Source organism: Elgaria multicarinata, chromosome 1, assembly GCF_023053635.1.
Source record: "Elgaria multicarinata webbii isolate HBS135686 ecotype San Diego chromosome 1, rElgMul1.1.pri, whole genome shotgun sequence".
Classification (NCBI taxonomy): domain Eukaryota; kingdom Metazoa; phylum Chordata; class Lepidosauria; order Squamata; family Anguidae; genus Elgaria; species Elgaria multicarinata.
Genome location: NC_086171.1, coordinates 142,893,608 through 142,906,720, shown reverse-complemented (window position 1 = coordinate 142,906,720; position 13,113 = coordinate 142,893,608). Strand labels below are relative to the sequence as shown.

Below are 13,113 nucleotides of genomic sequence, written 5' to 3'. Positions count from 1 at the left end.
AGGACGACCAAGATTACAAACAGAGTTATGACAGATGCAGATGTGTTTCAGAGCTGAAATTATTGTTGTTGTTGTTGTTATATTTATTTGTAGCTTTTGCCCAATACTGGGCCTCAAGGCGGCCTTACAAAATTTAAAACACATACATTTTAAAACCTATGAAAAGAAATATGCAAAAGTTAAAAATACATTAAACATATTACAAAATTAAAACATTAAACATTTAAAATACGTGGCAATTTACAAATCTTTAACATAGATGGAGGCCCAGATTATTTGCCAAAGGCCTGCTGGAACAAAGAAGTTTTTGCCTGCTTCCAAAAGCACATCAAGGAGGGATCCAGTCTAGCTTCCCCGGGAAGAGAGTTCCAGAGCACTGGAGCAGCCCATGCTCTAGAAATGGAAGTGTCATGCAACTTCTGAAATTCACTGGAATATCAATGTTTGTATTTTATGTGAAACCTGTTCATGTTTTGCTTTTAAATTTTCAGTTGAATTTTTACGCTTGAGATTCGTTTTGAATTCAGCTCTGAAATAAAATATTAAGTTTGGCTAATGAATGGTAAAATATCAACTAGCCTGATTCAACACTAACATGCTAAATTCCCCCCCAAAACACCTCCATCTACACAGCATACATAATTGAAAATAGTAATGAATTTTGAATACTTAGAAATAAATCTAAATTAAGAAAATTTGCTTGACACTTTCGCCTCCTGCAACCCCAAATTTATTTCAGTTCTATTTTTTTATGTTGCAACTGGACTGCTCCACAGGAACACCCCAGTTAGTTTGTACTAGTTCTACTTTCATCAAGCGAGTTGTAGGATAAATAAGCCATACTCCTGGCAAAGCATTACCTTGCCTTCTCCCCAACATATGCACATATATTTATTTAAAAATAAGCCATACTGCATATGTCCCACCACAGTTTTTTTGCACTTCAACCAACATATAATGCAGTGTGGAGCTGTCTCTTTTCTCTATTTGTAGATTGTTTACTTTCATGTCATGAAGAAGCAAACCAATGTGTCTAAACAATTCAGATACCTAGTTACATAGCTCATCTGGTATGTTGGTTCGATTCCATTAGAAAGTAGAGGGTTCCCCCACCCTGCCTTTTAACAACTCTAATTGGGAAGAGGAATATGTACCAATGATCGCAAACCAGTGTGATAAGGTTCAGATTCAGAACTATGAATAAGGCCTATATATATTTTCCAGATGTTTACAGGTTTATATGGGCTTAACAGTGAGACCCTATGCATGTCTACTCAGAAGTAGGTTCAATGGGGGTTACTATGAGATAAATGTACATAGGATTGCAGCTGAAATGTACTTATAGGAAAGAGCATTTATTATGCTTCACATATTTTCCAGACGCCAGTATTAACAGTCATGTTAGAATGGAACGTGCGTGGTTATATAGAAAGGTTAGCACAAATGTGTCTTTGAAGCAAAGTACACAGACACTCATGAAGATGGTTTAAATGAGTCCCCTCACACGTTCACACCCTTGTCTATGCTAAGTAGTGGCAGATTAACGAAATTATGAAATTGAGGGAGAAATATATAAAACTCTAGGACATTACAACTCTAAGGCACTTTATGTGATGCTGCCCTTGTGTCTGGTTCAGAACCTGCAGCTAGTGCAGGATGCAGCAGCTATGATGCTCAGTGGGGCACCAAGCCATCTTCATATTATACATGTGCTAAAAGAACTGCTCTGGTTGCCTATTAGCTACCAAGCCATGTTCAAGGTTTTGTTGCTGACATTCAAAACCCCCAAAGAACTTGGGACCAGGATACCTATCTGACCATCTTCCCCTATATACATAAAATCGTCCCTTGAGATCCCACAATCAACAGTGTATCATCATAAAATGGAATACAAGCAAGACTTCTTGGTAGTAGAACACACCCTCTGGGTTGCTCTCCTACGTGTGGTCCAAGAGGCGGAAACTGTGGCAAGTCTTAGACGTCTCTCGAAGCTACAGTTGTTTACTCAGGCTTTCGCTGACTTACAATTGCCCTGCTCTGTTTACTGTTTTTGTAACATTTTTATTACTATTTATTTCTAGGTTTACATTGGTTTTTAAACTGTATTTTATGTCTTTTTAATGTAAATGGCTTAGGGATCTTATGATATCAAGCAATATAAAAGCAATTTCAATAAATAAATATCCTCAGTAAACTGACATTGGCTCTTTGAGCCAACCCAAGGATGACAAGCTCAACAAACGTCTGAGGAGTAATGGAGATGTTTTAAACAATTTTGGAATGACACTCAGAGTCAGATGGCTGGCAGCACTTTACTATTATTTTGAAATAGTATATTGTAACATTTATGCTATATGTTAAAACAATTGTCAATCTCCATTAATAAAAAAAAGAAAATGACAAAAACAAAACAAAACACAAATCTGTCCACATTCATCCTCTCAACAAAACTGTGACGCAGGTTTTTAGTTGTACAAAGGCTGTAAGATAGTCAATGATCTCCCCGATGAGGCTCGCCTGGCGCCAACATTGTTATCTTTTCGGCGCCAGGTCAAGACCTTTCTCTTCTCCCAGGCATTTAACAGCATTTAACAACATATAAGCTAAGTTTGTTTGTTTTTTAATGGACCCCAGAAAAGTTGTTTAAAATGGATATTGTATACTGTTGTTTTTTATATTTTTGATGGTTTAAAATTTTGTATACTTTTTAATGTCCACTGTTTTTTAACTTTTGTAAATCACCCAAAGAGCTTCGGCTATGGGGCAGTATATAAATTTAATAAATAAATAAATAAATAAATAAATAAAGTACTTCAACACCCAACAACACTCAGGGCAGATCTATACCTTGAGTCAAATCATTACGATCCCATCATGGTAACACTTTATCTCTCTTGTGCTTTTATACCTTGCAGGACACACAATGAATTTGTTTCAGTATTTTGGATAATGTGGAATAAAAAGCGGGAAATAACCCTATGAAAATGGTACATGGAATGTGTAATGTGCTCCAACAGTTCTCAATTATTATTATTATTATTATTATTATTATTATTATTTATTTATTTATTTATATAGCACCTTCAATGTACATGGTGCTGTACAGAGTAAAACAGTAAATAGCGAGACCCTGCCGCATAGGCTTACAATCTAATAAAATCATAGTAAAACAATAAGGAGGGGAAGAGAATGCCAACAGGCACAGGGTAGGGTAAGCAGGCACAGGGTAGGGTAAAACTAACGGTATAAAGTCCGCACAACATCAAGTTTTAAAAGCTTTAGGAAAAAGAAAAGTTTTTAGTTGAGCTTTAAAAGCTGCGATTGAACTTGTAGTTCTCAAATGTTCTGGAAGAGCGTTCCAGGCGTAAGGGGCAGCAGAAGAAAATGGACGAAGCCGAGCAAGGGAAGTAGAGACCCTTGGGCAGGCGAGAAACATGGCATCAGAGGAGCGAAGAGCACGAGCGGGGCAATAGTGTGAGATGAGAGAGGAGAGATAGGAAGGAGCTAGACCGTGAAAAGCTTTGAAGGTTAACAGGAGAAGTTTATATTGGATTCTGAAGTGAATTGGAAGCCAATGAAGAGATTTCAGAAGCGGAGTAACATGGTCAGAGCGGTGAGCCAAGAAGATGATCTTTGCGGCAGAGTGGTGAACAGAAACCAACGGACTGATGTGAGAAGAAGGAAGGCCAGAGAGAAGAAGGTTGCAGTAGTCCAACCGTGAAATAACCAGCGCATGAACAAGCGTCTTGGCAGAAGAGACAGACAAAAATGATCGAATCCTGGCAATATTATACAGGAAAAAACAACAAGATTTAGCTACTGCCTCAATATGAGGAATAAAGGAGAGCGAGGAGTCAAATATAAAGCCAAGGCTACGAGCTTCCTTGACCGGAGTAAGCGTAACATCATTGACAGTAAGAGAGAATGAGAGATGAGGAGAAGGTTTAGGAGGAAAAACAAGCAATTCAGTCTTTGCCATATTAAGTTTCAAACGACGATGAAGCAGCCAAGCTGAGATATCTGAAAGACATGCCGAGATACGATCGTGAACATCAGGAGAAAGTTCCGGAGATGATGTTGTGCAGACTTTATACTGTTAGTTTTACCCTACCCTGTGACTGCTTACCCTACCCTGTGCCTGTTTGCATTCTCTTCCCCTCCTTATTGTTTTACTATGATTTTATTAGATTGTAAGCCTATGCGGCAGAGTCTTGCTATTTACTGTTTTACTCTGTACAGCACCATGTACATTGATGGTGCTATATAAATAAATAAATAAATAATAATAATAATAATAATAATAATAATAATAATAATAATAATAATTGACAGATATAGTTGTGTATCATCGGCGTACAGATGATATTGGAGGCCATGAGATTGAATAAGCTTGCCCAAGGGCAACATGTATAAGGAAAACAACAACGGGCCAAGCACTGAGCCTTGCGGAACCCCTACTGAAAGGGGAAAGGAGGAAGACGAGCTGCCATTAGCCAACACGCTGAAAGAGCGACCCGCTAGATAGGAGGCAATGCACTTCAATACTGATATAAAGCAGTAGTGTTGATCTAGCCCATGACCACTGGCACAGGAGGAGTTTCTTTTCAAATATCCATTATGAATTTACTGTGCATGGTTTTCTTTAAGCTAGATATAGTACATTGTTCAGTTAAAAGACACACGTGTTCTCATTCTCTCTCTCTCTCTCTCTTCCAACACACACATTTCCTTGCCCCTTGAACCACCAATGATGTAATACATTAAGACGAGGTTGAGCCTCAATTCCTCTTCAAGCATTCCATAATCCAATGCAAAATATTCTCAGGTGCAATGTCTGTTGCTTTCAAGTTCAGCCACCATGTGTGCAGCATTAATTTCTTTCTTCACATGCTTCTCATTCAGGGACTTACACCAGCTGAGAACCACATATGGAGGCCCAGATTTGCTGAGCTTTTATTTTGTGCCATGGAAGCTGACAAGAAACACCCCTCTCTTTTGAATATGGAGTTTTTACGGTGGTCTCTGTATGCACTAGAGAAGGAGAATTATGATGTCACATCTGCAAGTGCACTATCAAAGATAAACGTGCTTGGCTTCTTTTCTTAGTCTTTTTTTTTTTGCATCATGTTTTCCCGACTAATTAGAAAATATTTCATTTATTAGTTTATTACTCCAATATGATTCACATACACATCTATCAGTAGTAGATTCATAAGGGGTGGGTGGGAAGGCTACATCTTAGTCTCGTGAATCCTGTATACAAAGGCATCAGAAACATCTTAAACAAGTCACTGAGTTTGGCACAATATTTCCATCCTCCATGGCCTCCTTTTAGAGAGCCAAACTGCCCAGGTGGTAAATACCATTTTAAAACTCACATAGCCAATTCACATTATTCAAATAAACAATCCTAAGTAGTATGTACTACAGACCTGTAATAAGACTTGTGTGTGTGTGTGTGTGTGTGTGTGTGTGTGTGTGTGTGATTTAAACCCTTGCCTGTGCATTTACACAAAGTAGACATCATAGCTCATGTTTAACTGACTGTGTGTTTTATTAACTTAGCAGATGGATGCAGAACCTCAGATGGCCATGCTTCCTTCTGATTTCCCCAACCACCAATAGCTTGTGCAGTTCCCACACCCACACCCTGGCCACCATTTGAAAAGGTTGAATTCCCTCTCATAAGGCTTAGTTATAAATACTAAGAGATTTAAGTTCAAATATGCTGTTACTTTGAGCATTTTGGACCTGGCCATTGGCCTGCCCACCCTGTCTTTGAGTCCACTCACCACAGGAATGTGGGGCTGGAAAGTACTCCAAAATGATGAAAGAGGTTCTGCTCAGCTAACTAAGCCAATAGCAGTGCTGGAGATAGAGGTGGTGTGATTTCACTGGGGAAATGGCCCATGGAGAAATGATTAAATGTTCCTCCCCACATGCCATGATCGTGTTCTGTGGGTGCTGTTTGCAAAAACTTTAAAAGAGACAGATGCATTCACACCTTTCTGTTGTCATGTGCTGCTTGGCCCTAAGCTCCCAAGTGGGCAGCTGGATAGCAGCATCAGAGAAAGGTTTAGATCAGAAAATGACTCTGTGAAAGGGTCAGCTTGCCCTCCCTGACCATTCTCACATGATTCCAAATGCATCTGCTTTTAAGCTTTAAAATAACTGCTGTCTCATCTAGTTCGGCCCTCAGGGGAAGATCTAAAATCAGAATGTGGAACACTTTGTCAACTAAAACTGCTATTTAAAATGCTTAATCATTAACCTCATGATGAAACTTGTTGTACCCCACTATCCAAAAGTCTGCTGCTCCCTCAAAACACTCTACCCTTTCTCCCTTGCAGGTCCATACGCTTGTCACTGCCTCCCAGAGCATTCTCATGATTCCACCTCTCTTACTTCATTCAAATCCCTTCTCAGGATCTTACTGGCACCCCACCACACCCCAGTTCCTAGGCCCTACTGTAACTCAACTTGTAACTAAGCCTTCCTACATGCAGCTGAAAACAAACACATATCACTTACAGGTTTACCTGTTGCCTCCCCTTCCCTCCTTTGGTTGTTTACCAATGTTACATTATAGATTGCAAACCTGTTGGAGCAAGGGCTCATTGGGGCACATATTTTGCTACTTTCTATGGCAGGGATGCAAGACCTCAGGCCTGGGCCCCCCAAATCTGTCCCTCTGAGGTTTCCCAGAAGACCATGTCCCCTTCTCCTGGCCCCACATGTTTTCCACCACATTTGGTAGTTTCCTGGATTTTGTGTGTTCTAAAATGTTGAAATGCCTCTCCTCCTAAGGCTTAGTTATGGGCAGTAAGTAAGATCAAACATACTGGTAATTTGTGGTGTTTTGTCCCTTTTGCCTTCAGTCTAACCCACAACTGGAATGCAACTCCCAAGAGCTTCTCCAAAATGGGATTTGTGTCCTGGGCTGAAAGAGGTTCTGCATCTCTCCTCTATCTAATCTTTAATTTGAAGTTTCAGTCATTTCTGGTAACTTACACAAAACATATATTTAAGAAAGATAGTAGCATACATCTGCACAAGGATGATATCCAAGAATGTACTGTTTTGATATCTGGCTCTCATCATGTGCAAATGTTTTCTAGAAGACAAAGAATGTCAGTGGAAGAAGTTATTTGACTCACTGTTATGTTCTTAACGTTCAGCTCTGGGACTTCATCGTTAACCGGATCAATGACGACGTAGAAAGGCATTGCTATAGATTCATGAAGGCCATCGCTAACTGATACCATGAAGCGATCAGAGGTGGGTTCTGAACGCTCATGCTCAGACTGAACATAGTTGATATAACCAGCCTTGAGACTCTGGAAAGTGAATGCACCTTTTGGAGAGTCAAAGTGTTAAAAGCAGAAAATTAATCAGTAATCATTCCATTATTTTTCATGTTCTATGCTGAGGGTATATTCATCAGAAATGATGGCCAACCCTGATTCCTTGACAAGCATATCTGACAACACACATTTGTCAAACGCAAACTTTTTAAGTGTGCATGTAAATCACTTTGTGTACACATAAAAATGCATCCTGTGTAGTTGCTTTCAGAAAACTGTTTTTCTTTCTGGCTCCTAATATCAGTTCAAGACATTGGTTATTAGTCCTATATGGTTGAGGTCCTGCATACCTACAGAATTCTCCTTTTACCAGATGTAACTTCCTGTCCGTTAAGATTGAGGGATGGGGGAGGAAGTAATCCTGCTCCATACAGGTGTGGAAAATATTCAGAAAAGGAACTCCAAAATGCAAGTCCCCGTCTTGAATAAAACAGCCCCCTTTTGATTTGTGCACAGCCCCTTTTCCAACTCAAATTAAAATCAACTCAAATTAGGGCTCATATTCCACCTCTCAAAGTTAAAAAAACACCTTAACCTTGCAGGGAAGGGGGAGCAGATGAAGGAAGGCTGCCACTAAAACAGGGAAAGCATGTCTAGGCTTACTCTGTGGCAAATGACACACACATCTTATTTTTTCTGATGGGGATCATGGGTCTTGGCTTCAGACCCAAGAACCTAGGTAGGAAATGTAGCCATGTATCATTAGACCTTAAGGAGACACCCCTCTGTGATGGTAGGAGTCCTCTGCCACCTGCCATAGCCCTCCCCAGGTGAAGCTCTCTGAAAGGAACGAAGGGCAGCAGGTGAGAGAAAGCAGTGGCTAAATGGGGATTTTTGTGTATTCTGCATAGGGACATAAGAAGCTGCCTTATACTGAGTCAGATCATTGGTCCATCTGGCTCTGTCTGTCAACACCGGCAGCAGCACTCCAGAGTTGCAGGCAGATTTTTTCCAGCCCTACCTGGATCTTCTGGATGTGTATATTCTGCATAGGTACATTCTGGAAATATAATTCTCAAAGAACTACAGGAAATACAACTACACTTGACGTCTGTTTTGGCCATATATCAGTATTGGCAATGTGCATGTCTGGTTTTGTACTTGTTTGTTTTTCTTTCACAGTGAAAGACATACACATGAACCTGGGCTGAACCCTGCTCCCTACTTTCGTGAAATTCTTCCTTCTCCCTGCAAAAAAAAAAAAAAAGGCACGGCTTTTTTTTCCTGACTCTTCCATAGGTAGGGGGAGAATTTTGACAAAATTTCTCATTAGGATGGAGAGGCATGGGTTCATTTACTTTGCATGTGTAGAATGCAGCCAAGGGGATCTTCTTTTTTTTGTAATTCCCAAAATGCCTACATGGGGTTGCCACATTGTTGGGCTCATCACACAGAATCTTTCAACCCAGCAACCTTTCCTGGAATGCCCAGGAGACCATGTCACATTGTGTGGTCTCTTGGGCATTCCAGGAAGTCACCAGGCTGAAAGTCTCTGCATGAAGAGCCCTGTAACACTGCAACAGGGTATGGGCATTTAGAGAGTTAAAAAATAGAAAGAAGACACATACACCTTCTGGCCACCTCCTACACTTATAAAGTAAATGGAACCCCTCTCCCTCCTTCCTAATGAGAAATTTTGTCAAAATTGTCCCCTTCCCCAGTTTTTTTGCGTTGGACTATTAATTTCACCTTCAAGCCCCACGAACTGCCAAAAATGAAAGCCTAAAAATATTCAGCGCAGTACTACATGATACATAATTGCTGCCCTTTGGGGGCAAAAAGACAAAGGAGAAAAAAGTAGAGCAACAAATCCAGAGAAAGTAGAGCAAAAACCCTGCAACTCACTTATATTAAGTCCAGCATTGCTCTTCTCATATCCAGGTATAGGAAGGATGTTCTCCAGGTAACCATATTGAGGACTTGTCTCTAAGAAGAAAGTTAGCTCCTCAGGTTTTGAGTCTTCATCTGAAGCGTCTAAATATTTTAATGTGATACATGCCGAAGACCCTTCTTCCACCACAAACATTGTTCCTTGAGAAAAGGCACAAGAAGAACACGATTCACACTCTTCCAACTTTAAAAATCTACCATGATGGTTTGTAACTAAGAAGAGGCTAAGTCTCATCACAGGCTGCCTGTCTAGCAGCTCAACGTAATTGGTTATTGATTTGGGCAGTAGATGCTGAGAAAAGCACAAGTGACACTTTGTTTTAGCTCAAGATAACTTACTCGGCAGTATTGGGATGGTGTGTATCTCTACTCGCTTAAAGTTATTGGCAAAAATTAAATGCCTGGAAGGTGGATAAAGCTATAAAGCAGGGGTTTGATTTAGTGTTGATAATTGCATAATCCAAATGACTCTCCTCTAATCTTCCCTCCTATTCTCAGCTTCTTTGTATGATGTCCATACCTTGGTGTTCGAAATAGATGTGACTATTGAGGTTACTAAAATGGCTCTGAATTCCCCATTTGTAAAATACTGCTGCTCCAAAAGGCAAGAGGAAAGAAACAACGTTTCTATTTCCCTTGGGTCACCTTGCACAGCTCCTCAAGCAGAGTAGAATCTGGCAGGCCTCTGTACAAATTTTCCACAAAAGGAGGCCTCCATGCTTCTCGGACAGGATGTGCTAGAGCATATAGAAATAGACCTAAAAGTCTTGGACCCATCACACAAACATGTCTGCACAAAAGAAACATCCATAAACAGAATCTTGGAAGACAGTGAGGGGTCAGGATGGAGGTAAGTTGTGATGGGCTGGAAACAGGGAATTAAGCTGTTTGTTTATTTATTTATGTATTTATTTATTACATTTCTATACCGCCCAATAGCCGGAGCTCTCTGGGCGGTTCACAAAAATTAAAAACATTCAAAGTATAAAACAACAGTATAAAACCATAATATAAAATACAATATAAAAGCTCAACCAGATAAAAACAGCAGCAATGCAAAATTACAAATTTAAAACACCATGTTAAAATGTATTTATAGATTGTTAAAATGTTGGGAGAATAAAAGGTCTTCACCTGGCGTCTAAAGCATATAATGTATGTGCCAAGCGAACTTCCTTAGGGAGCTCATTCCACAGCCGGGGTGCCACAGCCCTCCTCCTGGTAGCCACCTGCCTCACTTCCTTTGGCAGGGGCTCACGGAGAAGGACCCCTGAGGATGACCTTAGGGTCCAGGCAGGTACATATGGGAGGAGGCGTTCCTTCAGATAACCTGGCCCCAAGCCGTTTAGGGCTTTAAATGTTAATACCAGCACTTTGAATTGGGCCCAGGCCTGGACTGGCAGCCAATGAAGCTGGAAAAGGACTGGCATAATGTGGTCTCGTCGGCCAGTCCCTGTTAGTAAGCGTGCTGCCCTGTTTTGTACCAGTTGAAGTTTCCGGACCGTTTTCAAAGGCAGCCCCACGTATAACGCATTGCAGTAATCCAAGCGAGAGGTTATCAGAGCATGGATAACTGTAGCTAAGCTATCTCTGTCCAGATAAGGGTGCAGCTGGTATATCAGCCTAAGCTGGTAAAAGGTGCTCTTTGCCACTGAGTTCACCTGTGCCTCAAGTGACAGTTCTGGATCCAAGAGCACCCCCAAACTACATACCCGATCCTTTAGGGGGAGTGCAACCCAGTCCAGGACAGGGCAAACATCACCTCGCCAGACAGAAGAACCACCCTCTAACAGTACCTCCGTCTTGTCTAGATTGAGTCTCAGTTTGTTAGCCCTCATCCAGTCCATTACCGTGCCCAGGCACTGGTTCAGAACAGTCACTGGCTCACCTGGGTTTGATGAAAAGGAAATGTAGAGCTGGGTATCATCCGCATATTGATGACACCTCAGTCCACATCTCCGGATAACCTCCCCCAGCGGCTTCATGTATATGTTAAACAGCATAGGGGATAAGATCGAGCCCTGTGGAACCCCATGGCTTAGGAGCCACGGCACAGAGCAATAATCCCGCAGCACCACCTTCTGGAATCGGCCATCCAAGTCGGAAGCGGAACCACTGCAACGCAGTACCTCCAACTCCCAGCTCAGACAACCTATCCAGAAGGATACCATGGTCGATGGTATCAAAGGCCGCTGAGAGGTCCAGGAGAACCAACAGGGTCGCACTCCCCCTGTCTCTCTCCCGACAGAGGTCATCCCACAGGGCGACCAAGGCAGTTTCCGTTCCAAAACCAGGCCTGAAACCTGATTAAAATGGATCTAGATAATCCGTTTCATTCAAGAGTGCCTGGAGTTGTCCTGCAACCACCCGCTCAAGCACCTTGCCCAGGAAAGGGATATTAGCCACCGGCCTGTAGTTGTTAACATCTTCCGGGTCCAGATTAGGCTTCTTCAGGAGTGGTCTAATTACCGCCTCTTTTAAAGAGGCCGGCACCACTCCCTCTCTCAAGGAGGCATTTACAACCTCCTGGACCCAGCCGGCGATCCCCTCCTTATTTGATGTAATGAGCCACGAGGGGCAAGGGTCAAGCACACAGGTGGTCGACCGGACTTGGCAAAGCACCTTGTCCACATCCTCGGGCCTCAATAACTGAAACTCATCCAATAAAACTGAACCGGACGGCGCTCTGAACGCCTCTACTAGTGGAGCTGCATTAAGTGTGGTGTCCAATTCATGACGAATCTGAGCAACTTTATCTTCAAAGTGCCGTGCAAACTCGTCACAGCGTGCTACCGAGGGTTCCACCATCTCTCGCCCTGGCCCAGAGTGTAACAGGCCGTGAACCACCCGGAAAAGCTCCGCCGGACGACACTGAGAAGACGCAATGCTGGTGGAAAAGAACTGTCTCTTTGCCACCCTCACCGCCACAGAGTAGGCTCGATAGTGAGCTCTAACCCGTGTTCGATCAGACCCAGCACGAGTCTTCCTCCACCTGCGTTCTAGCCGTCTCCCCTCTTGCTTCATTGCCCTCAGCTCAGGTGTATACCAAGGAGCTGACCGGGCTCTGCTCAGAGGGAGAGGGCACTTGGGCGCGATCGTGTCAACCGCCCGAGTCATCTCTGCATTCCACAGAGCGACCTGGGCTTCGACAGGAGCACCGGCCATATCAGCAGGAAAATCCCCCAGAGCCCTCTGGAATCCATCGGAGTCCATTAGCCTCCAGGGGCGGACCATTTTAATAGGCCCCCCACCCTTGCAGAGGGGAAAGGCCGCCAAGAGTCTAAACCTCAATAGGAAGTGATCTGACCATGACAAGGGGGTAGATGTTAGTTCCCCCACTTCCAGATCACCATCCTCCTGTCCAGTCGAGAAAACCAGATCAAGCGTGTGCCCCTTTGCATGTGTTGGGCCGATGACATGTTGAGACAGCCCCATGGTTGTCATGGCGGCCATGAAGTCCTGAGCCGCCCCGGATACAGGAGCCTCAGCATGGAAGTTGAGATCCCCCAGAACCATCATCCTGGGGGTCCTGTTAAGTTTGTAACTTGAACATCCATGTTAAGTTTGTAACTTGAACATCCATGATATAAAATATATCGTTGAGTACTCTGATGGCTTTAAAAGGGGATTAGACAAATTCATGGAGGACAAGGCTATCAATGGGGAGATGTGTGTGTGTATGTATATATATATATATATATATATATATATATATATATATATATATCTCAGCAGCATGCTTCATTTTAATAATGAAAATGTTTATTAAACTATTTATGGGGCACAAGTTAATCATTTTCTTAGCTCTTTTATCCTCCGAACTACAATGTGAGAGGGGAGCAGGACTATATTAGTTTTA

At 42.2% G+C, this 13,113-nt stretch overlaps 1 protein-coding gene across 1 annotated transcript in view; it reads right to left on the bottom strand.

Moving 5' to 3' along the window:
* Positions 1-13,113, bottom strand: part of LOC134404352 (FRAS1-related extracellular matrix protein 1-like) — a 122,094-nt gene that overhangs the window by 70,647 nt on the left and 38,334 nt on the right. The window contains exons 17-18 of the mRNA XM_063135082.1: positions 9,210-9,395; positions 7,158-7,354 (exon numbers count right to left, since the gene is read on the bottom strand). Coding sequence (XP_062991152.1) covers positions 7,158-7,354; positions 9,210-9,395 — 383 coding nt within the window. The remainder of the gene's footprint in view (positions 1-7,157; positions 7,355-9,209; positions 9,396-13,113) is intronic.